Below are 27,866 nucleotides of genomic sequence, written 5' to 3' on the forward strand. Positions count from 1 at the left end.
AGTTTCCTTTGATGGAAATCCCATATAAGTTTGATAAGAAGATATATTCTGCTATTACTGGATGAAGTATTCTATAAATGCCAATTAGATCCATTTAATTAATAGTTCAGCTAACTTTAACTGATAGCTGTTTAGTTAAATTGTATTTCTCTTTGCATTGAACCCCCCCCCCCTTTTTTTAGACAGAGTCTCATTCTGTCACCCAGGCTGGAGTGTAGTGGTACGATCTTGGATCACTGCAACCTTCACCTTCCGGGTTCAAGCGATTCTCCTGCCTCAGCCTCCTGAGTAGCTGGGATTACAGGTGCATGCCTCTACATCTGGCCTATTTGTGTATTTTTAGTAGACAGGGGGTTTCACCATGTTGGTCAGGCTGGCCATGAACTCCTGACCTCAAGTGATCCACCTGCCTCGGCCTCCCGAAATTCTGGGATTACAGGCATGGACCGCCGTGCCTGGGCTGCATCTCTTTTAATATTGTCATTCAGTTCACTTATCCTAAGTATGATTACCGATGCATTATTGCTATTTTTGTGTCGACCAGCTATCTATAGGTCAATTAAGAGTAAGAAAAGTAGCTTTCATTTTGCCTTCATTTATTCCTTCTCAATTGCTCTTCCTTTCTTTATATTGATTTGTGCTTATTATTTTATTATTTCCCCCTTTATCTGAAGAACTTCTTTTAGCATTTTTTGTAAGAAAAGTTTACTTTTGAGAAATTTCCTGTTTTTGTATATCTGAGAAAGTCTTTATTCTTCACTTTTGAAGAATAATTTCACTCGATAGAGAATTCTAGGTCGGGGGGATTTTTATTCTTTTCCCACTTTAAATATTTTATTATACTATCTTCTTACTTGGCTGATTTCTGATAAGTCAGAGGAAATTCTTATTATTGTTTGTTTATCGGTAAGTTTCCTCCTCAACTTCTATCAGGATTTTATCTTTGTCTTTGGTTTTCTGCAGTTTGAATATGATATGCCTAGAGGTACATTTTTTCTGACATTTATTTTGCTTTGGTGTTCTCTGAGCTTCCTGGATCTGTGGATTGGTGTTTGCCATTAATTTAGAAAATTTTTCATCTTTTATTGCTTCAAATACTTCTTCTGCTCTTTTCTTTTTTTGGTATTTCTGTTATATGTGTGTGCTACACTTTGTGTAATTGTCCCACAGTTCTTGGGAATTCTATTACATTTTTAAAAGTAGATTTTATTATTAGAGCAGTTTTAGATTAATAACATAATTGAGCAGAAGGTACAGATTTCCCATAAACCCCCTGTCCCCCACACACAGAGCCTCACTCACCATCACGCTTCCACGCAAGAGTGGTATATTTGTTACAGTGGATGAACCTACATTGACACATCATTATCACCCAAAGTTCATAGTTTACATTAGGATTCACTCTTGGTGTTATATATCGTATTTTGACAAAAGTATAGACATGTGTCCACTGTTATAGTACAGAGTAGTTCTACTGCCCCTTGTTCCCCCTCTGTGCTCTGCCTCCCTCTCCCCAACCCCTGGCAACCACTAATGTTTTCACTTTCTCCAGAGTTTTGCCTTTTCCAGAATATCATAAAGTTGGAATCTACAGTATGCAGCTTCTCAGACTGTCACTTTTGCTTACTAATATGCATAAGTTTCTTCCATGTCTTTGCATGAGACACGTAACCTTTAAATAAGCTTGACAGCTCATTTCTTTTTAGCACTGAATAATATTTCATTGTATGGATGTATCACAGCTTATTTCTCCATTTACCTACCAAAGGACATCTTGGTTGCTTCCAAGTTTGGAAAATAGGAATAAACATGATATAAAAGTTTGTATGCAGGTTTTTGTGGGAATATATGTTTTCGACTTATTTGGGTAAATACCCAGGAGCACCATTGCTGGAATGCATGGTAAGAATATAGTTTTGGAATAAACCACTAAACTGTCGCTGAAATGGCTGTGCTATTTTGTATTCCCACTAGCAATGAGTGAAAGTTCCTGTTGCTTCACATTCTCAATAGCATTTTGTGTTGTTAATGTTTTAGATTTTGATTATTCTAATAAATATGCAGTGCTATATCATTGTTGTTTTAATTTGCAATTCCCTAATAACAAAGATATTCATAAGTATATGAGCATCTTTTCATTTACTTATTTGCCTTCTGTATAATTTTTTGGTGAGGTGTCTGTTCTTTTGACCATTTTAAAATCAGATTGTTCATTTACCTATTGTTGTGCTTTAAGAGCTCTTCTGTATATTTTGAATAACAATCTTTTGTCAGATATGCCTTTTGCAAATATGTTCTCTTTAGTCTGTGGTTTGCTTCTGATTTGCCTTTTGCAGAACAGAAATTTTAATTTTAATTTTAATAAATTCCAGCTTATCAGTTCTTTTTTTCATGGGTCATGCCTTTGGTGTTGTATCTAAAAAGTCATCACCATACTCATGGTCATCTAGGTTTTATTTTATGTTCATTTTTGTCATGGATATAAGATCTGTGTTTAGATTTATTATTAGGCGTGTGGATGTCTCCTTGTTTCAGTACCATTTGTTAAAATTATGACATTTTCTCCATTGTATTTTGCTTTTTTGTAAATATCAGTTGACTATATTTATGCCAGACTATTTCTGGGCTTGCTATTCTGTTCCATTGACCTGTTTGTTCTTTCACTAATAGCACACTGTCTTAATTACTATAGCTTTATAGTAAATATAGACTTTGGGAAGTATCACTCCTTCAAATTCGTTCTTCACCTTCAATATTATGCTGACCATTCTGCATCTTTTGTCTTTCATACAAAGTTTAGAATCAGTTTGTTGATATCCACAAAATAACTTGCTGGGTTACTGACTAGGACTGTGTTGAATCTACATAGAGTAAGTTGAGAAGATCTGACACCTTGACAATATTGAATCCTCCTATGTATACATGGAATAACTCTTTGTTTATTTAGTTTTTCTTCGATTACTTTCATTCAAGTTTTATAGTTTTCCTTGTATAGATCTTGTACATATTTTATTAAATTTATATCTAATTATTTCATTTTGGGGGGTGCTAATGCAGATAATATTGTTTTTAATATCAAATTATACTTGTTTATTGCTGTTATATAGGAAAGCAATGAACTTTTGTATATTAACATATTCTGTAATCTTGCTTTAATTGCCTATTCTGGGAGAATTTTTTTGGTTAATTATTTTGGATTTTCTGCATAGACAGTCATGTCACCTGCAACATTTTATTTCTCTCCTTCAATTAGTATATCTTTTATTTCCGTTTTTGTCTCATTGCACTAGCTAGGACTTACTGTACAATGATGAAAAGGAATGTGAGAGGGATATCCTTGTTTTGTTCCTGATCTTAGCAAGAAAGCTCATAGTTTCTCACTATTAAATATGATGTCAGATGAAGGCTGTTTTGTAGATGTTATTTTTCAAGTTGAGGAAGATTACTTTCTATTCCTAGTTTACTGAATTTTTTTTGAAATCATGAATAGGTGTAATTTGTTAAACACTTTTTAAAAATCTGTTGTTATAGTCTTGTGACTTTTCTTCTTTAGCCTATTGATATAATGGGTTACATTAACTGATATCCAATGTTGAACCAGTCTTACTTTTTTGGGATAAGCCTTACTTGTTTGTGGTGTATAATTCTTTTTTCTTTTTTTAAGAGATAGGGTCTCACTCTGTCACCCAGGCTGGAGTGCAGTGACACAATCATAGCTCACTGTAGCCTCTAACCCCTGGTCTCAAATAATCCTCCTGCCTCAACCTCCCAAGTAGCTAGGAATACAGGTATGCACCACCATGATTGGCTAATTTTTGTATCTATTGTAGGTACAGGGTCTTGCTATGTTGCCCAGGCTTATCTCAAGTGTATAATTATTTTTATAAATTGTTGGATTGACTTGCTAATATTTGTTGAGAAATTTTGCATCTGTATTCATCAGATATATTGATGTTTTTTTTTCTTGCAATATTTGTGTCTGCTTTTGGTATTAGTGTAATGCTGACCTTATACAATGAGTTAGAAAATATTGCCTCTGCTTCTATAATTTCAATGCAACTGTAGAGACTTGGTGTAGTTTTCTTTCCTAAATGTTTGGTAGAATACTCCAGTGAACCCATCTGGGCTTGATACTTTCTGTTTTGGAAGTTTATTCAATAATTAATTCCTTTAATACAATTAACAGTATTTAGATTGCCTATTTCTCCCTGTATGAGTTATAATAGACTGTATCTTTCAAGGAATTGGTCCATCTTAACTAGATTATAAAAACTGTGATTTAAGATTGTTCATAATATTCCTTTCTTAACCTTTCTAAAATTTTATTTTTAATTGAGCCATAATAATTGTACATATTTATGTGGTACAGTATGATGTTTTGATATATGTATATATTGTGTAATGCTCAAATCAGGGTAATTAGAATATCCACAATCTTAAACATTTATCATTACTTTGTGGTGAGAACATTTAAAATCCTTTCTTCTAGTTATTTTGAAATATATAATATACTATTTTTTTTATATTCACCCTGATGTGCAATAGAACACTAGAACCTATTCCTCTATTTAACTTTAACATTGTACTCATTGACCAGTGTTCTCCCATACCCTCTTTTGCTTACCCTCACCAGCTTCTGGTAACCACCATTCTACTCTCAGCTTCTATGAGATTAACTTTTTAAGATTTCACATATAAGTGAAATCATGCGGTAGTTTTCTTTCTGTGCTTAGCTTATTTCACTTAACACAATGTTCTCCAGGTTCATCTATGTTGTCACAGATGAAACAATTTCTTTCTTTTTTATGAATGAATAGTATTGCATATTATGTATATACTATGATTTTTAAATTCATTCATCCATGGATGGACATAGATTGTTGCCATATCTTGGCTATTACGAATAGTGCTGCAATAAACACAGGACAGCAGATGTCTCTTTGACATACTGATGTCATTACTTTTGGGTTATACCCATTAGTGGGATTGCTGGATCATATGGAAGTTCAATTTTTAATTTTTCAAGGAACTTCCATAGTGTTTTTATAGTGACTGTTCTAATTTACATTCCCACCAACAATATGTAAGAGTTTCCTTTCTCCACATCCTTGCTGACAATTGTTATCATTTGTCTTTCTGTAGTAGCCATTCTAACTAGACTGAGGTGATATCTTACTGTGGTTTTGATTTGTATTTCCCTGATGACTAGGGATGTTAAGCATATTTTCATATACATGTTGCCCATTTGTATGTCTTCTTTTGTATATATATTTTTTGAGAAATGTCTATTCAGGTCATTTGCCCATTTTTTTTGGATTGGGCTTATTTTTTGTTTTTTGCTATTGAGTTGTTTGAGTTTCTTATATATTCTGGATATAGACTCCTCATCAGATGCATAGTTTGCCAATATAGTCTCCCATTCTGTAGACTGTATCTTTACTCTGTTGATAGTTCTTTTGCTGTGCAGAAGCTTTTTAGTTTCCTGCAATCCCATTTGTATATTTTTGCTTTTGTTGCCTGTGCTTTTTGTTTTCCTAGTTGGGGTCTCACTATGTTGCCCAGGCTGGTCTTGAACTCCTGGGCTCAAGTAATCCTTTCACTTCAGCCTCCCATGTAGCTAGGACTACTAACTCATGCCAATATGCCTGGTTATTTATTTTTATTTTTACTTTTTGTAGAGACAGGGTCTTGCTATGTTTCCCAAGCTGGTCTCAAACTCCTGGTCTCAAATCCTCCTGCTTTGGCTTCCCAAGGTGCTGGTATTATAAGCATGAGCCACTGCACACAGCCTATGTCTTTGTTTGTTTGTTTGTTTTGAGACAGGGTCTCTCTCTGTTGCCCAGGCTGAAGTGCAATGGTGCTGTCATGGCTCACTGCAGCCTTGACACTCCGGGTTCAAGCAATCCTACCACCTCAGCTGACTGAGTAGCTGGGACTACAGACACACACCCACCATGCCTGGCTAATATATATATACACACACACACACACACACACACACATATATACATATATATACACACACACATATGTATATATACACAAACATATATATATATGTAGATATATATGTGTGTGTGTGTTTTTTTGTAGAGATAGGGTTTTGCCATGTTTCCCTGGCTGGTCTTGAACACCTGGACTCAAGCCATTCACCAGCCTCAACCTCCCAAAGTACTAGGACTACATGCGTGAGCCACCATGCCTGGTACTATTTTTTAAATTGAGTTGTAGATGTTTCTAATATATTTTGGATATTAACCCTTTATCATATGTATGGCTTGTAAATATTTACTCCCATTCCATAGGTCACCTTTTTATTTGATTCATTGTTTTCTTTATTGCACCAGAGTTATTTAGTTTAATGTTGTCCCACTTGTCTATTTGTGGTTTTGTTTCTTGAGTTTTTGGTGTCTTATCGAAAAAAATCACTGCCAAGAGAAATGTCACGGAACATTTCCCCTGTTTTTATCTAGGAATTTTATAGTTTAAGGTCTTATATTTAAGTCCTTAATCTGTTTCGAGTTGATTTTTTTCTGTATTATATAAGTTAAGGGTTAAATTTCACTCTTCTCATGTAGATGTCCAGTTTTCCAACACATTTTTGAGGAGACTATCCTTTCCCCATTGTTTATTTTTGGCACCACTGTTTATTTTTGGCACCACTGTTGAAGATCAGTGGACCATACATACATGGATTTATTTCTGGCTTCTTTATTCTGTTTCATCTGTCTATATGTCTGTCTTCATGCCAGTACAACACTATTTCGATTACTGTAGCTTCATAATATACTTTTGTAAGCAGGAAGTGTGATGCCTTGAGCTTTGTTCTTTCTCAAGTTAACATGGCAATTCTGGGACTTTTGTGATTTAATTTGAATTTTTGAATTTTTCTCAATTTCTGTAAAACATGCTGTTGGGATTTTGATAGGGAATGCATTGAATCTGTAGATACCTTTGATTTATATATACTTTAAAAGTATTAAGTCTGTATATTTATGAAAACAGGATGCCTTTCCAATTTTTGTCTTGTTTAATTTCTTTCATCAATATATTTTAGTTTTTCATGTATAAGTCTATCACCTCCTTGGTTAACTTCATTTCTACGTATTTTATTCTTTTTGGAGTTATTGTAAATAGATTCTTTTTTTTTTTGGATAGTTCATTGTTAGTGTATAGAAACATTACTGACTTTGCATGTTGATTTTGTATCCTGCAACTATAGTAAATTCATTTGTTAGTTTTAACAGATTTTTGGTGGTGTTTAGTGTTTTGTATATATATAATATATATATTTTATATAATATATATTTTATATAATATATATATTTTATATAATATATATTTTATATAATATATATTTTATATAATATATAATATATATTTTATGTAATATATATTTTATGTAATATATATTTTATATAATATATATTTTATATAATATATATTTTATATATTTTATATAATATATATTTTATATAATATTATATATAATTATAAGCATCATATAATTATATGACGCCTTACTTCTCTGGCTAGAACTTCCAGTACTATGTTGAATAGAAGTTGCAATAGTGAGCATTCTTATCTTGTTCCTGATCTTAGAAGACAAGCTTTTAGTTTATCACTGTTGACTGTGATGTTAGCAGTGGACTTGTCATATGTGGTCTTTATTTGTTGAAGCACTTCTCTTCTGTACCTAATTTGCTGAGCATTTTTACTACAAAAAGATATTGAATTTTGTCATGATCTTTTTCTGCATCTATTAAGATGATCATATGCCTTTTATCTTTCATTTTGTTAATGTGGCATGTCACATTTATTAATTTGTGTATGTTAAACTATCATTGCATTCCAGGAATAAATTACACTTAATCATGGTGAATAATACTTCAAATGTGCTATTGAAATATGTTAGCTAGTATTTTGTTGAGGATTTTTAAACCTATGTTCATCAGGGTTATTGCCCTGTAATTTTCTCATACTATCTTGTCTGACTTTGTTATCAGAGTAATGCTGACTTTGTAACATGAGTTTGGAAGTAAACACTTTTTTCACTTTTTTGGGGGAAGTCTTTGAGAAAGATTGCTATTAGTTCTTCTCTAAGTGTTTGGTAGAATTTTGCAGTGAAGCCATCTGATCCTGGCCTTTTCTTGGAATGGAAACATTTTATTACTGATTAAATCTCCTTAGTATTGGTGTGTTCAGATTTTCCATTCCTTCAATACTCAAAGTCTTGGTAGTTTTTGTGTGTCTAGGAACTTATCCATTTCCTCTAGGTTATCAATTTTTTTTTTTTTTTTTTTTTTTTTTTGCTCACTGCAACTTCAGCCTCCTGGGTTCAAGGGATTCTCTTGCCTCAGCCTCCTGAGTAGTTGGGATTGCAGGCGCCCACCACCACGCCTGACTAATTTTTGTATCTTTAGCAGAGATGGGGTTTCTCCATGTTGGTCAGGCTGGTGTCAAACTCCTGACCTCAGGTGAGCTGCCTGCCTTGGCCTCCCGAAGTGCTGGGATTACAGGCATGAGCCACTACACCTGGCTGACATTTAGTTTTTCATAGTTGCCTCTTATGATGCTTTTTGTTTCTGTGGTATCAATTGTAATGTCTCCGCTTTCATTTCTAATTTTATTTGAGTTTTCTTCTTTTCCTAGTTATTCTAGCTAAAGGTTTGTCAATTTTATCTTTTCAAGAAACTAACTCTTCATTGATCTTTTCAATTGTTTTTCTAGTCTCCATTTGTTTTCTTTCTTCTCTAATTGTTATTATTTCTGCCCTCTTACTAAAGAGAAACCCGACTCTTCTTCTTCTTCTAGTTACTTAAGTTGTAATATTAGGTTATTTATTTTAAATCTTTTGTTTGATGTAGGTATTTATTGGTATACACTCCCCTCTTAGACCTGCTTTTGTTGCATCCCATAAGCTTTGCTATGATGTGTTTTCATTTTCATTTATCTTAAGATATTTTAAAATTTTGCTTTTAATTTCTTCTTTGACCTATTTATTGTTGAGGAGTATGTTGTTTAATTTTAACATGTTTGTAACATTTCTGAAATTCCTTCTATTATTGATTACTAGTTTCATATAATTGTTTTTGAAAAAATAATTTATATATTTCAATCTTAATTTTGTTGTGACTTGTTTTGTGGCATACTCTATGATTATCCTGGAGAATGTTCCTTGGGTGCTTCAAAAGATTATATATTCTGCTGCCACTAGGTGAAATGTTCTATATGTGTCTATTAGGTTCACTTGGTCTAAAGTGTAGTTTAAGTCCAATGGTTCTTTACTGATTATCTGTCTAGATAATCTGTCTATTAAAAGTGGGATTTTGAAGACCTACGATTTTATTGCAGTCTATTTCTCTCTTCAGGTCTATTAATATTTGCTTTATATGTTTAGGTGATCCAGTGTAGGGTCCATATATATTTACAATTGTTATTTCTTCCTGATGAAATAATCCCTTTATTATTATACAATGACCTTATTTGCCCTGTTTTACTGTTTTTGACTTAAAGTCTATTCTGTGTGATGTAAGTGTAGCAACCCCTCATCTATTTTGTTTCCACTTGCATGGAATATCTTTTTCCATCTATTTACTTTCAGCTATATATGCCCTAAATTGCCATTTTGATAATTGTATTCTGGCTATCATGTATTTTTTTTTCTGTCTTCTTCTGTGATTGATGCTTTTCTCTAGTGGTATGCTTTGATTCCTTACTTTTTATCTTTCATGTATCTACTACAGGTTTTGCTTTGTGGTTACCTTGAGACTTACAAAGGAATGTCTTATAGTTATAACCAGCGATTTTAAAATGATAATAACTTAACTTTGATTACATACAAGAACTCTACACTTTTACTCTACCACCCCCATTTTAGTTTTTGATGTCACAATTTAAATTTTTTATATAGTATATCCCTTAACACACTACAAATATGCCTCATTTTGTCATGATTTACTTTATTGTTCTTCACAGATAGTGCATTTTTTTGCAAATTGAAGGTTTGTGGCAACCCTGTGTTGAGCAAGTCTGTCATTTTTCCATCAGTATGTGTTTACTTCATGTCTGTGTCATATTTTGGTTATTTCAAACTTTTTCATTATTATTATTATTACGTCCATTAAGGCTATCTGTGATCAAGTGATGTTTGATGATACTGTTGTAATTGTTTTGTGGTGCTGTAAACCGCATCCATATAAGGTGACAAACTTAACTGATAAATGTTGCGTGCATACTGACAGTTCCACCAACTGGTTGTTCCTCCATCTGTCTCCCTCTCCTCAGATGTTCCTATTCTCTGAGACACAGTAATATTGAAATTATGCCAATAAATAGCCCTGAAATTGTCTTTAGGTGTTCAAGTGATAGGAAGAGTCACACATCTCTCACTTTAAATCAAAAGCTAGAAAGGACTTAGCTTAGGGAGAGAAAGCATGCCAGAAACCAAGATAGGCCAAAAGCTTAGTTTTGTGCCAGTTAGCCAAGTTGTGAATGTAAAGGAAACTTTCTTGAAGAAAAGTAAAATGACTACTTCAGTGAACACACAAATTATAAGAAAATGGAACAAACTTACTGCTGATATGGAGAAAGTTTTAGTGGTCTGGATATATGATCAAACTAGTTGCAACATTAAGCCAAAGCCTAATCCAGAGCAAGTTCTTAAACTCTCTTCACCTCTATGAAGGCTGAGATAGATGTGAAAGCTGCAGCAGAAAAATTTGAAGCTAGCATAGTTTGTTTCATGAGGTTTAAGGATAGAAGTTGTCTCTGTAACATAAACATGCAAGGTAAAGCACCAAGTGATAATATAGAAGTTGCATTAAGTTATCCAGAATATTGAGGTTAGATAACTGATGAAGGTGGCTACAGTAAACGATAGTTTTTCAGTGGAAACAAACAGTCAGATACTAGAAGAAGATGCCATCTAGCACTTCTATAGCTAGAGAGAAGTTAATGCCTGGATTCAAAGCTTCAAAGGACATGATGATACTCTTTTTAGCAGCTAATGCAGGTGGTGACTTTGAGTTGAAGCCAATGCTCATTGATCATTCTAAAGATCCTAGGGCCCTTAACAATTAGACTAATCTACTGTGCCTGTGCTCTATAAATAAAACAACAGAGCCTAAAGGGCAGCACATCTGTTCACAGCATGGTTTACTGAATATTTTAAGCTCCCTGTTGATATCTACTGCTCAGAAAAAAGATTCCTTTCCAAATATCACTGCTCATTGACAATGCACATTGTTACCCAAGAGCTTTGATGAAGATGAACAAAAAGATTAAGCTTGTTTTCATTTCTGCTAACACAACATCCATTTTACATCCCATAGATCAAGGAGTAATTTTGACTTTCCAGTGTTATTATTTAAGAAATACATTTTGTAAGGCCATAGCTGCCATAGATAGTAATTGCTCTGCTGGATCGGGACAAGGGAAATTGAAAACCTTCCAGAAGGACTCACTACTTAGATATCATTAAGAACATTCATGATTTATGGGAGAAGGTGAATGTATCAACATTTACAGGAGTTTAGAAGGTTGATTCCAACTCTTATGAATGACTTTGATGGTTCAAGATTTCACTGGAGAAACGTACTGCAAATGTTGTGGAAATAGCAAGAGAAATAGAATTAGAAGTGGAGTGTGTAGATGTGACTGAATTGCTTCACTTTCTTAATAAAACTTGAATGGATGAGGAGTTGCTTATTATGGATGAGCAAAGAAAGTGATTTCTTGAAATGGAATCTACTCTTGGTGATAATGCTGTGAACATTGCTGAAATGATACCAAATAATTTAAACTAGTACATAAATGTATTTGATAAAACAGTGGCAAGATTTGAGAGAATCGACTCCAATTTTGAAAGAAGTTCTACTCTGGGTAAAATGCTATCAAACAGTATTGCATACTACAGATAATTTTTTGTATGTAAGGAAAAGTCAATTGATGCAACAAACTTTATTGTTGTCTGATTTTAAGAAATTGCCACAGCCACCTCAACCTTTGGCAACCACCACCCTGATGAGTCAGCAGTCATTAACATCAAAGCAAGACCTTCCAGCAGTAAAAAGGCCAATATTTGATGAAGGCTCAGATGATTGTTAATCCTTTTATTTTAGCCATTAAGTATTTTTAAATTAACATATATACTTTTTAGACATATTATCACACATTTAAAAGGCTACAGTAAAATGTAAAGATAACTTTTATATGTACTGGGAAACAAAAATATTTTGATTAGCTTTATTGTGATATTTGCTTTATTTAGGCATTCTGGAATTGAATCCACAGTATCTCTGAGGTATACCTATATTGTAGCTATTATTATTTTTAATAGTTTTGTCTTTTAGCCTTTATCCTAATGATATCAGTGATTTACACAAAACCATTACAGTATTAGAGTATTGTAAATGTACTTACTTTTAACAGTGAGTGATATACTTATATATATTTTCATGTCACTAATTAGCTTGCTCTTTTTCTGGGGAAATCTTTCTCTCTACTTGATTCCTAAAGGACAGCTTTGTTGGGTAAATATTTTTGGTTGGCAGTTTGTTTTTCCTTCCTTACATATGTTCTTCTATTCTCTCCTGTTCTGCAAGGTTTCTGCTGAGAAATTTTCTGCTAGCCTTGTTATAACTATCTTATATGTGATTTGCCTCTTCTCTCTTGCTGTTATCAGGATTTTCTCTATGTTTTTGATTTTTGACAGTTTGATTATAATATGTCTTGATGTAGTCTTATTTTCATTGAATCTGATTAGAAACTTCTGACCTTCTTGTACACCTGCATATTTATATTTTCCCCAGATTTGCAAACTATTCTGCTATTATTTCTTTAAATAATCTCTATTTTTTTGTCTCTCTCATCTCCTTCTATAACTCCTATAACTCGTATGATATAGTTTGGCTATGTTCCTACCCACATCTCATCTTGAATTTTAGTTCCCATAATCCCTACATGTCGTGAGAGGGATTCAGTGGGAGGTAATTAAATCATGGAGGTGGTTTTCCCCCATGGTATGTTCTCATGACAGTAAGTTCTCATGAGATCTGATGGTTTTATAAGGGGCTTCCCCCTTTGCTCAGTTCTTATTCTTCTCTCTCCTGCCACCTTGTGAAGAAGGACATGTTTGCTTTCCCTTCCACCATGATTATAAGTTTCCTGAGGCCTCCCCAACCCTGTAGAACTGTGAGTCAAATAAACCTCTTTCCTTTATAAATTACCCAGTCTTGAGTACGTTCTTATAGCAGCATGAGAATGGACTAATGCATTGCACATTTTCTCTTTTGATGCTGCCTCATAAATCTCTTAAGCTTTCTTCATCTTTTCTCATTCTTTTTTCTTTCTTCTTCTTTAGTTGTATATTTTCAAATAACCTGTTTTTCAGTTCACAGATTCTTTGTCTACTTGATAATTTCTGCTGTCGATTCTGTCTAGTTTATTTATTATGTTTTTTAGCTCCAGAATTTATATTTGATTAAAAATAATTTCAATCTCTCTCTTTATTTCTTTGTTTTGGTTGTACTGTTTTACTGATTTCATTGAATTGCTTCTCTGTACTTTAAGTTCACTAAGCTTTCCTAAAACAATTATTTTGATTTTTTTTGGTCAGGCACCGCATATATCTCTATTTCATTGGGGCCAATTACTGTAAAATTACTGTGTTCTTTTGATGATGTTATGTCTGTTTTTTATGTTTATTTTTGCCTTATATTGATGTGTGTGCATTTGGTAAAGCAGTCAAATGCACACACATCAATATAAGGGAAAAATAAACATTAACGAAACCAAAAAGAATCACCTTTCAGATTTTATGAACTAGTTCACTATGGAAAGACCATACCCTATGGGGGAGGGTTTGTTGGGTGGGGTAGCATCAGTGATGGTGCAGATTTTTAGTCTCTGTGTAGCTTTTTCAGCTCGGGTCAGAGTTGACAAAGATCATAAGGATCTTCAGTGGCCAAAGCAGTGGATATTGGCAGTAGCAGCAAGAATTGATAGGGTCCTCAGTGGTGATGGCTGCTAAGGTTCTTCTGATCTTTCCCCCCACCAGGGAAGCTGGAGCTGAGAAGATTTCTCTTGGTACTAGATCTGGCTTGTAGAGCCTCTCATAGTGGCAGTACCACCAGTGTCTGATGGGTGACACTCATGGAGTAGCCATGAAACTGAGGTCTGATGCATGGGCTCACATGGAGAGATTATGGCTCTGGGATTACAGTGGTAATGACACTGGTGCTCAAGGTGCAGATGCCCCTTCTGCTGCATGGTATAGTATGTGAGGCATGAGTGCACATGCAAAGTAGTGTGGGAGCTGAGAACACAGTCTTTCAGTGGCTTCAGGGTTGGGGCAAGGCATAGCTCTCTATGGCTGAGCTGTTGCCCAGGGCACAGGTGCCCCTGCTGTAATGTTGGTAATAGTATACATATGAATTAGTCAAGGAGACAAGAATGAGAGCACAGGTATGCACAGAATTATAATGGCTCTGAGGCCTGGGTGGGGCTAGCTCTCTATGGTGGTTAAGTCAGTGTCTGGAATGTGGACACATGCAGGCAGAGTTTAACATTGGGGCTTGGAGTGTTAACTAGCTTACTATGGTGCTGGCTGTGGTGTTAAAAACATGGGTGAGCCCAATGTAGTCAGACTATCAGTCTGGAGTGTGGGCATTCCCAGGGTGGCCATGGCTCCAGGGCTGGAGCTTACACATGGTTGGGAGAGGTGGTGACCCCATTCCCAAAGCAGCTCAACGGCAACTGCTTCTTGGGGGATAGGAGGAAGGTATAGCCACATCTCCCCCTCTGGGGTTCTCTTGCAGGAATGACTGTTGGTTACTCAGTGGGAAAAGATGCTAGTGTCTCCTGTGGAGCAGGCCACTAGAGACAATATTGGTCTTTTCTGTGTCTAATATTGATAGCTTCCACCTTTCTTCTTTGTTCTTAGCCAAATCATGGCCTCTTAGGTATGCCAATCACACCAGCCATTCTTTCTATGTGGTTATTCTCCATTTTTTCCTTCACGATGTTGCTGCAAATTCTTTAATGGGCCCTTGAGTCCTCTCTGGGCTATTTTAGTTTGTGAATAGCTGTCTATACTTGAATGCTTTGGAGGGATGAATATCTCCTACTCCATGATCTTGGTGATAGGTCCTAAACAGAGATTTTCTTAAATTCTAGAAACTATTAATTCCCCCATTCATTGCAGAGGAAGTCTGTGAATGTTGGAGCATGATTTTGACACTTAGCCAGGCAACTTACAATTCTGTCTTTGCCCTCACTTCCTGCTTGCACAAAGCCTCAAGGTCATTCACAGGTGACAGCTCAGTGCCTTCTCTATTTCTTCCTTAGGATGAGCATAGTCCAGGGCATATACCTGGTCTTCTAGATTTTTGGGAGTATGTCAGAGATTTTCAAATCCCCTTTGGATATCTCATTACTCAGCTTATGTTTTTAAGCTTTGATTAGTCTATTTTTTTCCCTGACTATTATCCAATACCTTAGTCATAAGCAAAGTTAATCAATTGCCTGTAACTGTTTTGACGAATGCCCAGAGGAGAAAGGTTTTTCACAGTGGGCGAGTTCTAATTTAAGTAAAATAAAGACAGCCTTGCAAGTGGAGTCTTCCAGAGAACTGCCAGACATGTCAAATAATGGCAATTTCTTGGGAATTTGGAAGGGCTCTATCCCTGTTTTGCTTTCTACAGTGGCTGCCAGACAATTTGTTTTCACTATGAATGAGAGCTATTACTTTTTAAGGCTATTACAGAGTTCGATACTGGGGGATGAGAATAATGCAAGCCAAAGCACCACAAAGCTCATTTTTCTCACTGAGATTCAGCCATTTTCCTGAATAAATGCTCCCTGGGTAATTGCAAGTGTTTGATTAATTTCCAGAGTCTTACAAATTTGATTCTGATATTTTTTGCCAATTTTCTTGCTTTCTTTATAGAAGAGTTATCAGAATTTCTTTATCATTTTCCCTATGTCAAAAGATATATTTTATATATAGTATTATCTTAACATTTATTGTAGATAGAGTTAGAAAAAATTTTACTGACATGAATATTTATAAATCAAGAAGACATTTTAAAGTTAACGATTAGGAGAAACCATAGGTTATCAAATGCTTTGGAAAAATATGAAGATAGTGTGGTTGCCAACCTCCAACATGTCGAAAATAATCCTTGCTTCCTAGTTTTGTGGTTCTTCTTTCCCCATACTGAATCCGAGTTGATTTGTACAACCAAAATAGTCATATGAAAGTGATGGTGTATGACCTTTGAGACTAGTTCATAAAATACATTCCCACTTCCACCTTGGTCACTTGAATAGGTTATTCTTAGAAAAGCCAACTACTATGTTGTGAGGACACTAAAATGTACCTATAGAGAGGCCCATGTGGAGAACTGAGTATTCCACTAAAACCAGTACTAATTTACCACCTATGTGAGTGATCGATCTTGTCCAGTCCCAGCCATGCATTCTGATGACTACAGTACCACAAAGCATCTGACTGAACCTTTTGATAAGCCTTTATCCAGATCTGCCTAGCCAAGCTGTTCCTGAATTCTTGACTAATAGAAACTGTGAGATAATAAATGTTTATTGTTTTAAGCCACTAAGTTTTGTCATAATTTGTGTCTCAGCAATTGGTTACTAATATAAGCAATTGAAAGCATTTATTTACAAGGAAGCAAATATCCTCAGAAAGAAATTGAAATATGTTTTTAAAAATTTCCCCTGAGAAAATACTAGCTGTACATAATGGTAAAGGCTCTTTCAGACATACCAAACTTTCAAAGTTATATTCAGAGAACAAAAGAAGATTGTAACTGTAACTATTCCATATTCATTTTCTGAATATGGAATAACTTCATTACCATGACCTGAAAATAATAAAACCAATGAAAAAAATTATGATTTTACTTTGAATATATATACAAAGATCCTAAAAGATTCTACTAACAAATGGAATCTAGCAGGATAAAGCTTTTTAGAAATGTGTTATATACACATAAAGCTATAATAATTTAGACCTGAAGTACTAGCATCAGAATAAAAATATATTAATAAAAAGTAATTTTAGGAACTCAGAAACAGCACATCAAACCTAATACCAGTTATGAAATAATCCATTCCTTCCATACTTAGTTGAAGTGTCTAAATCTATATTATAAACATCTAATGCATGTTAATAAGTATGTATATATGTAAATATGTATATATGTAATATTTTAAATCAAATATACATATGATACATAAATGTGGCTTACAATGAAGAAGATTGACATTTGAAGCATCAATATCTTTAATCTAAAAATAGATCTTAGAAAAACTAAAAAAAAGTCTCTCAGTTATAAAATCATTCAAAAAGGAAAATAGGAAATTTGAGAGGAAAAAATTCAAATGCCAATAGATACTTTAAAAAGTATAATTTAGGCAGTAATTCAATAGGTAATAGTTATGTTCTAACAAATTCCCCTTGGTTTACAGAAAAGAACAGTAGCCAGTGTTGAGTTCATTTGAGAAGTGAAAGGTAAATATAATTAACAAACTTTTTGGAGATTATCCACAATATGCCAAAATCCTTAATATCGACCCAGACATTTTATTTAACATTTGAAATATGAATGCTTTGCATCCTTAGCATTGCTTGTTTGTGGCTCGTTTGCGTTTTCTTTATATAGATACTATTTTTAGCAAGGAAATACATTAAAAATCTTTCAAATTTTCACTGCCCTTCTACCTAGGAGAAAGCAGGCAGTTTGATGCATAGGAATGCAAGGTTTTATATTATTTTCCTTATGATAAATCTAAAAGCTAACTCTGGTATCAGTTTGTCTCATCACATTTGGAAGGTGTGACATACCTGCAAATAGCGGACCACTCGGCAAACCAGGTCAGGTGCCATGAAGTCTCCAGTGAATCGCCAAATAATATCTGTCAAGATGTTGACCAGTCCTGTGAAAGAATCTAACAAAAACATACAAGTGCTTACATTCAGGGTTTCATTTTATTTTTATTTTTTATTTCTCAAATTTGCAGCTAAGCCACATTAGAAATGAAATCCTGGGGAGGTTCATTTTTTATTTTTTTCCTTCCTGCTTTATCAGATGGCTACTGAGGAAATGCAAAGCAAGGTAGGACTTCTTTGACTTATATTATTGCAGCTTCTTACCACTTAAATGTAACCACCTAGGAAGAATTTCAGTAATGACTGAAGAGGAATCATGCTAATCATAGAGTTGACTTTTTAAGTCACAGAACAGAAGTTTTCAGGGTATGTAGGTCTCTACTAAAGAAAGCACTGTGTGAGAATCAAGAGGACAAAATTGAGAAAAGCAAAATTGTTGTCTTTGGAGAATACTTTAAAATTCCCCTTACTACACCCATTATGTTCCAAATTGGACCTCTTGTTTCTCCTTATGCCCAGTCTCAGTCCCCCTCCTCCCAGGTTTCTTTGCTTTCTTCTCCTTTCCACTTTCAACCTCTGCCCTTGGAAAACAGCAAGTGTATGATCTAGCCATTTAATTAATGTACTTGGTTGAATTACGGAGGCACTAAGGCCAAGGTCAGGATATTTGTCCTCTTGTGGGCAGGTCATCTGTACTCAATTCTATAGTTACAGATTGTAAAGCTGTGCAGATGTTTATAGCAGAAATGGCAAAATAGGCTATGTGTCTAAAAACTGCCCCTCACCCCTCCATGACAGACATCACTAATTTATCACATAATCCAGAATCTTTCTCAAAAGAGTGCTGCAGGCAAGATTGCAGGATAGAAGGCTCCACTGATCGTTCCCTCTTCCTCCCTCAGCAAGGACACTAATTTAGCAACTATCTACACACAAAAAAAGTAGCTTTGTAAGCACCAAAAATCAGGTGAGCTCTCATAGTTCTTGGTTTTAACTTCATATTGCTGAAAGAGGCACTGAAGAAGTAGGAAAAAAAAACAAAACTCTTTTAAATCTCTGACGCCACCCCTCTCCCATCCCCCAGCAATGGCAGCAGGGTGTGGAGAGCATTCCTAGGTGCTAGGGGAGAAAAGCACAGCAATTGTGAGGCATTGAACTTAGTGCTGTCCTATTATAGCATAAAAGAAAACTGGGCCAAACTCAGCTGATGCCCCACCCCATGGAGACAGCATTTATATTAGCTCTAGCCGAAAGGAAATCACCAATCCTGGTGGTCAGAACTTGAGTTCCCACAAGCCTTACCACTGCAAGCTAAAGTGCTCTAGGGCTCTAAATACACTTGAAAGTCAGTCTAGGCCACAAGGAGTGCAACTTTCAAGCAAGTTCTAGTTCTGAACTGGGCCTAGAGCCAGTACACTGGGGAGGTACATGGCCTACTGAGATACCAGCTTGGGTGGCTAAGGGAGTTCTGGCACTACTCCTCCCCTAACCACAGGCTGCAATTCTCACAGCTCCAAAAGAGATCCCTTTCTTCCACTTAAGGAGAGGAGAAGGAGAAGGAGAAGGAAGGAGTAGGAAGGATTTTGTCTTACATCTTGGATACCAGCACAGTCACAACAGCAGAGGGCACTGGTCAGCTCTGAGAGGCCCCCTTTCCAGGCCCTAGCTCCGGGATGGCATTTCTAGACATGCCCTAGGCCAGAAGGGAAACTACTGCCTTGAAGGGAAGGACATAGTCTTGGCAGCATTCATCACCTGCTAACTAAAGAGTCCTTGGGCTCAGAATAACCAGCAGCAATACCCAGGTACATTGAAGACTTTGGATGAGACTCTGAGACTTGCCAATCAAAAGTCATCAAGTGGCTGAATGGATTGAAAAGAAAAAAAAGGATTCAATGATCTGTTGCTTACAAGAAACATGCTTCACCAATAAAGACACAAGGCACACATAGGCAGAAAATAAAGGGATGGGAAAAGATATTCCATGTCAATGGAAACCACAGAAGAGCAGGGCTAGTTATGCTTATATCAGGCAAAATAGATTTCAAGACAAAAACTATAGGAAGAGATAAAGATGGTTACTATATAGTGAAAAAGGGGTCAATTCAGCAAGAGAATATAACAATTGTAAGTATATATGCACCCAACACTGGAGCACCCAGACATATAAATTAAATATTGTTAGAGTTAAAGAGAGATATAAACCCCATACAATAATAGCTGGAGACTTCAACACCACAATTTCACCATTGGACAGATCTTCCAGACAGAAAATTGGTAAAGAAACATGAGAGTTAACCTGCACTACAGACCAAACAACAGCTGTAGAATACACATTATTTTCCACAGCACATGGGTCATTCTTAAGAGTAGACTATATGTTAAATCACTAAAAAGCCTGAAAACATCAAAACAAAATAAAATAATATAATATGAAGCATCATCTCTGACCATAATGGAATAAAACTAGAAATCAATAACAAGAGGAATTTTGGAAACTATACAAATACATGGAAATCAAACCATATGCTCCTGAATGACTAGTGGGTCAATGAAGAAATTAAGAAAAAAATTTAAAAATTTCTTGAAACAAATGATAATAGAAACACAACATACCAAAATCTATAGGATACAGCAAAAGCACTAAAACGGAAGTTTGTAGCTATCAGTACCTACACCGAAAAAGAAGATAAACTTTAAATAAACAACCTAATAATGCATCTTAAAGGACTAGAAAAGGAAGAGCAAAACAAACTCAAAATTAGTAGCAGAAAATAAATAATAAATATTAGAGCATAAATAAACTGAAATGAAGAAAACAATACAAAATATAAATGAAACAAAAAGTTGGATTTTTGAAATGTCATGCAAAATTGACAAACCTTTAGCCAGACTAATAAAAAAGAGAGAAGACTCAAATAAATAAATTGGAAGTTATAGAAGAAAGGAACAAATTCCTAATGCATATAATGTACCAAGATTGAACTATGAACAATAACAAATAACAAGATCTTATAATAAAATGTCTTCCAATAAAGAAAAGTTCAGGAACTGATGGCTTCTCTGCTGAATTATACCAAACATTTAATGAAGAACTAATATCAATCTTACTCAAACTATTCTGAAAAATAGAGGAGGAGGGAATACTTCCAAACTCATTCTATGAGGCCAATATTATCCTGATACCAAAACCAGACAAAGACAAATGCAAAAAAATCAGAGTCTGTATTCACATGAAACAGACAATAATATTCATTTTCTGCTTTGCCCATGGCTATGTTACCTCTTCAAACATCTGTCATAATAAGGTCTGAAGAGACGGACCATCTGAACATTCTGTAGAATATCACATTGATCCATTTACATCAAAGATGTCATTAAGAGTCAACAAGAAGTGTCTAATACATTAGAGGCCTTGGTAGAACACATACACTCTGGAGGGTGAGAGATAAACCCTGTGAAAATTCAGGAACATGCCACATTGGTAAAGTTTTTAGTGGTTCAGTAGTGAAAGTCTGCTAGAATACCACCCCCACCACTGCATTTTCAAGTAAAAGTTAAATTGCTGTATGTTACATTCTCAATCTCAATAAATAGAGCAAGATACCTGGTAGGCCTCTGTGTTTTGGAGGCAACACATTCCACATCTAGGAATATTTTTTGGTCCCATATACTGAACTACATAGAAGTCTCACAGCTTTGAGTGGGCCTGGAGCAAGAAAGGGCTCTGCAGCATCTGTGGGCTGCAGTATAAGCAACCCTGCTACTTGGGGCATATGATCTGGCTGACCCTATGGCACTGAATTTGTTAGTGGGGAAAGGTACAGTTTGGAGTTGATGGATGCCCAAGTGAAAGAATCAGAATGCAGGCCCCTAGGGCTCTGAAGCAATGCCATCCATTTTCAGTATAAAGTTATATACCTTTTGAGAAACCCTTCCTAGAATGTTGCTGAGCCTTGGTCAAGATGGAATGGCTGATAATGGGCACTAAATGTATTTGGAACTGACCATTATGAGCTAGATTATTGCCAATGCACTAAGTCGTACACTCAGACGTGTCCCATAGCCTTCTATTGGAAAATGGAAATGGCACATCTGGGATCAAACCCATATGGGACTAGACTGGCATGAGGAGGCTGCATGAGCAAGTAGCACAGATGCCTCCATGTCACCCACTATGGTTGTACCAGTGCCCTTGCATAGCTCACACTTATGGCTATATGGGGGTTCTCTATGACTAGCTGAAAGGGAGGTAAAAGGCCAATCCTAGTTAACAATGGATTAGTTCCTTATGTAGCTGTAAAGCAAAAATAGATGGTCACTGAAGTACAGCTGAATTATGGGGTAGCCTTGGAAGACAGTGGAGAAGGAAGATCTTCCCAATGAATGAAGCTGCAAGCGATGAATATGGTTATCTATTTTGTGTGGAAGAAAAATTGGCCTAAGGTTGGAATATATGTGTAGGTTTGTGCACAGTAGCCAATAGTCTAGCTGTGTAGACAGGGACCTGAATGAAAGGGACTTGGAGAATGGAAACAAGAGTCTGAGACAGAGACATATGGTTGGGACTATGGGAGTGGGCACAATGTGTGAAGATTTTTGTGTCATGCATTTAACACTAATTGGAAAGCATCAAGTACACAAGAAGCACTGAAAAAACAAATAGACAAGGTAACATGTCCAGTTGATATTATCCAGGCTTTGTCTTGGATTAAGTACCACATGATGGGCACATGAATAGAGTGGCCACAGTGGCAGAGAGCAAGACTACTCATTAGCCAATACAATGGACTACAAATTATCCTGGCAAATCTAGCTATTGCTGATTTTGAATGTCCAACTTGCTAACAAGAGAGACCAACAAGGAGCCCTCAATAGGTTACTAGGTCTTCAGGAGATCGACTGGTTGATTTGTGGCAAGTTGACTACATTGGGTCCCTTCTGTCCTGCAGCAGCCAGCTGTCCATCCTTCCAGTGATGCACTTATTGTGGGTATAAGCTTTCCTTTCCTGATCTCTGAGTCGTAGTCAACACAACTAACTATTATCTGGGGGCTTTTAGATTACCAAACAAGAATGGAAATCCACACAACATAGTATGTGATCAGGGGACCCGCTTAATAGTGAAGGGGCTGTAGGATGGCTCATGATCCTAGAACTTACTGTTTGTATTACATACTACACCAGACAGAAGTAGCTGTACTTTTAGAGCCCTAGAATGAACTACTGAAGGAACATATGAAGTGCCACTTATAGGTAATGCTCTGAAAGTTAGGGTCCCACCCTTTAAAGTGCAGCATATGTGTTAAATCAGAGCCCACTTCATGGTGTTGGGTCCCTAACAGTAAGTATACATAGGTCTTAGAATCAAGGTAGAGGAAGAAATAGCCTCAGTTAACATCACTCCCATTGACCCACTGAAGGGCTTTGCACTTCTTCATCTGCACCTCTGTGCTCTTCAAATTGGAGGTCCTGGTAACCAAAGGAAGTGTACTTCTGCCAGGGAACATAGCAAAGGTACCATTGAACTAAAAGCTATGGCTGCCACCAGGGCACTTTGGACTCTTTGTGTCTAGGGACTAGCAGGCAAGAAGAGGAATCACCATCTTGGCAAGAATGATTGGTAGTGACTAGCAGATGGAGGTAGAGCTGTTTTTACACAATGAGAAAGGCAGGCATATGCAGAGAACACAAGAAATTTACTTGTAACTGTCAAGTTGTGATTGATGGCAGACAATTAGTGGATGGGACCACGGATGTTAAGCATCTTCAGCAGGCCCTCAACACAGGGTTGTTCAGATTATTTATGCTCTAGGGTGCCCTGCCCCTGCTGTTGTGGAAGGGTGAATGGGGGCTGAAATTGAGTTTTCATTATTGTCACACAGACATACATCCTGGTTGTACAAAGACAAGGCAAGTATTGACTCTTTTCTGTACTACCCATGGGCTGTACCCTAGTATTAAATTATACAGCTCAGAATTCCAATCATGACTCTGTTGAGAAGCACCATTAGGCTTTATGAGAGATTTGTTGTCTCTGTGTGATTCTAGTCAGACAGAGAACTGGGCAGAACTCTGCTCAGAAATAGAGTATGCACTTGGCTGGGTTCAGCCTCTTAGAAAATCAAACAGCTGAACAACAAAAGAAACTGCAACTTTGGGGATTAATCTAGGATACTCATAATTTCATTTCCAATAGTTTATTTTTATTGCTGTGTTTCTGCTAAAGAGCAATAGTAAAAATGGAAAGTCACACTGTCATTTGGTTCATTGCTTTTCGAATATTGGAAAATGAGGTTTATTAATGTTAGAACAGAAGGAGCTCAGGGTATGGCATGCAGCAAGTGCTGAGCACATGATTGAATGAATTGCCATTGTGGTTTGAAAAGGCTTTAAGAAAAACAAAACAAAATAAAACTTTATTTTGAAATAATTAGAGACAAGAAGTTACAATAAACGGTACACAAAGGTTTCATGTGCCTACCACACAGCATCCCCCAGTGGTGACATCTTACATAACTCTAGGTAGACTTCATGGTTTAAAAGAGAATTACTACCCTTAACCTGACTTCTCTAGAACACAGAACATGATTGTGAGGGGTTATGAAGCAATTATTATATCCTTGGCAAGGTTCTAAGTAGTTAGAATCATTAACTTATTTAATCTCACAACAAACTGAGATAAAATCTCCATTTTATAGATGAACAAAATAAGAAAGGTTAGAACATTTTAAGATTTCAGAGAAAGTTAGAGGTGAAGCTAGGCTTTAACCCATACTATAGAAGTCAGTGTTTGACTGCCTTCAACACTGCCTTTTATTGTTTTCATTTATTTCTTTTTAGATTTATTATTATTATTATTATACTTTAAGTTTTAGGGTACATGTGCACAATGTGCAGGTTTGTTACATATGTATACATGTGCCATGTTGGTGTGCTGCACCCATTAACTTGTCATTTAGCATTAGGTATATCTCCTAATGCTATCCCTCCACCCTCCCCCCACCCCACAACAGTCCCCGGAGTGTGATGTTCCCCTTCCTGTGTCCATGTGTTCTCATTGTTCAATTCCCACCTATGAGTGAGAACATGTGGTGTTTGGTTTTTTGTCCTTGCGATAGTTTGCTGAGAATGATGGTTTCCAGTTTCATCCATGTCCCTACAAAGGACATTAACTCCTCATTTTTTATGGCTGCATAGTATTCCATGGTGTATATGTGCCACATTTTCTTAATCCAGTCTGTTGTTGTTGGACATCTGGGTTGGTTCCAAGTCTTTGCTATTGTGAATAGTGCCACAATAAACATACATGTGCATGTGTCTTTATAGCAGCATGATTTATAATCCTTTGGGTATATACCCAGTAATGGGATGGCTGGGTCAAATGGTATTTCTAGTTCTAGATCCCTGAGGAATCGCCACACTGACTTCCACAATGGTTGAAGTAGTTTACAGTCCCACCAACAGTGTAAAAGTGTTCCTGTTTCTCCACATCCTCTCCAGCACCTGTTGTTTCCTGACTTTTTAATGATGGCCATTCTAACTGGTGTGAGATGGTATCTCATTGTGGTTTTTATTTGCATTTCTTTGATGGCCAGTGATGATTAGCATTTTTTTTAATGAGCAGAATAATCAGCTAACATCATAATGACAAGACCAAATACACACATAACAATATTAACTTTAAATGTAAATGGACTAAATGCTCCAATTAAAAGACACAGACTGGCAAATTGGATAAAGAGTCAAGACCCATCAGTCTGCTGTATTCAGGAAACCCATCTCACGTGCAGAGACATACATAGGCTCAAAATAAAGGGATGGAGAAAGAACTACCAAGCAAATGGAAAACAAAAAAAGGCAGGGGTTGCAATCCTAGTCTCTGATAAAACAGACTTTAAACCAACAAAGATCAAAAGAGACAAAGAAGGCCATTACATAATGGTAAAGGGATCAATTCAACAAGAAGAGCTAACTATCCTAAATATATATGCACCCAACACAGGAGCACCCAGATTCATAAAGCAAGTCCTTAGAGACCTACAAAGAGACTTAGACTCCCACACAATAATAATGGGAGACTTTAACACCCCACTGTCAACATTAGACAGATCAACGAGACAGAAAGTTAACAAGGATACCCAGGAATTGAACTCAGCTCTGCACTAAGTGGACCTAATAGACATCTACAGAACTCTTCACCCCAAATCAACAGAATATACATTTTTTTTCAGCACCACACCACACCTATTCCAAAATTGACCACATAGTTGGAAGTAAAGCACTCCTCAGCAAATGTAAAAGAACAGAAATTATAACAAACTGTCTCTCAGACCACAGTGCAATCAAACTAGAACTCAGGATTAAGAAACTCATTCAGAACTGCTCAACTACATGGAAACTGAACAACCTGCTCCTGAATGACTACTGGGTACATAACGAAATGAATGCAGAAATAAAGATGTTCTTTGAAGCCAACGAGAACAAAGACACAACATACCAGAATCTCTGGGACACATTCAAAGCAGTGTGTAGAGGGAAATTTATAGCACTAAATGCCGACAAGTGAAAGTAGGAAAGATCCAGAATTGACACCCTAATGTCACAAATAAAAGAACTAGAAAGGCAAGAGCAAACACATTCAAAAGCTAGCAGAAGGCAAGAAATAACTGAAATCAGAGCAGAACTGAAGGAAATAGACACAAAAACCCCTTCAAAAAATTAATGAATCCAGGAGCTGGTTTTTTTGAAAAGATCAACAAAATCGACAGACTGCTAGCAAGACTAATAAAGAAGAAAAGAGAGAAGAATCAAATAGATGCAATAAAAAATGATAAAGGGGATATCACCACTGATCCCACAGAAATGTAAACTACCATCAGAGAATACTACAAACACCTCTACGCAAATAAACTAGAAAATCTAGAAGAAATGGATAAATTCCTTGACATATACACCCTCCCAAGACTAAACCAGGACGAAGTCGAATCTCTGAATAGACCAATAACAGGCTCTGAAATTGTGGCAATAATCAATAGCTTACCAATCAAAAAAAGTCCAGGACCAGATGGATTCACAGCCGAATTCTACCAGAAGTACAAGGAGGAGCTGGTACCATTCCTTCTGAAACTATTCCGATCAACAGAAAAAGAGTGAATCCTCCCTAACTCATTTCATGAGGTCAGCATCATCCTGATACCAAAGCCTGGCAGAGACACAACCAAAAAAGAGAATTTTAGACCAATATCTTTGATGAACATTGATGCAAAAATCCTCAATAAAATACTGGCAAACCGAATCCAGCAGCATATCAAAAAGTTATCTACCATGATCAAGTGGGCTTCATCCCTGGGATGCAAGGCTGGTTCAACATACGCAAATCAATAAATGTAATCCAGCATATAAACAGAACCAAAGACAAAAACCATGTGATTATCTCAATAGATGCAGAAAAGACCTTTGACAAAATTCAACAACCCTTCCTGCTAAAAACTCTCAATAAATTAGGTATTGATGGGACGTATCTCAAAATAATAAGAGCTATCTATGACAAACCCACAGCCAATATCATACTGAATGGGCAAAAACTGGAAGCATTCCCTTTGAAAACTGGCACAAGACAGGGATGCCCTCTCTCACCACTCCTATTCAACATAGTGTTGGAAGTTCTGGCCAGGGCAATTAGGCAGGAGAAGGAAATAAAGGGTATTCAGTTAGGAAAAGAGGAAGTCAAATTGTCCCTGTTTGCAGATGACATGATTGTATATCTAGAAAACCCCATTGTCCCAGCCCAAAATCTCCTTAAGCTGATAAGCAACTTCAGCAAAGTCTCAGGATACAAAGTCAATGTACAAAAATCACAAGCATTCTTATACACCAATAACAGACAGAGAGCCAAATCATGAGTGAATTCCCATTCACAACTGCTTCAAAGAGAATAAAATACCTAGGAA

General features: G+C 36.1%; 1 protein-coding gene across 3 annotated transcripts in view; it reads right to left on the reverse strand.

Annotated features, from left to right (window-relative positions):
- NPSR1 (neuropeptide S receptor 1) overlaps nucleotides 1-27,866 on the reverse strand; it is a 186,989-nt gene that overhangs the window by 46,726 nt on the left and 112,397 nt on the right. For 2 of the 3 annotated variants that reach the window (XM_003279195.3, XM_030796830.1), the window contains exon 3: nucleotides 17,870-17,973. The exons of the other annotated variant lie outside the window; for it this stretch is intronic. In XM_003279195.3, coding sequence (XP_003279243.1) covers nucleotides 17,870-17,973 — 104 coding nt within the window. The remainder of the gene's footprint in view (nucleotides 1-17,869; nucleotides 17,974-27,866) is intronic. 3 annotated transcript variants of the gene reach the window in all.

This window comes from Nomascus leucogenys, chromosome 17 (assembly GCF_006542625.1).
Source record: "Nomascus leucogenys isolate Asia chromosome 17, Asia_NLE_v1, whole genome shotgun sequence".
NCBI lineage: Eukaryota > Metazoa > Chordata > Mammalia > Primates > Hylobatidae > Nomascus > Nomascus leucogenys.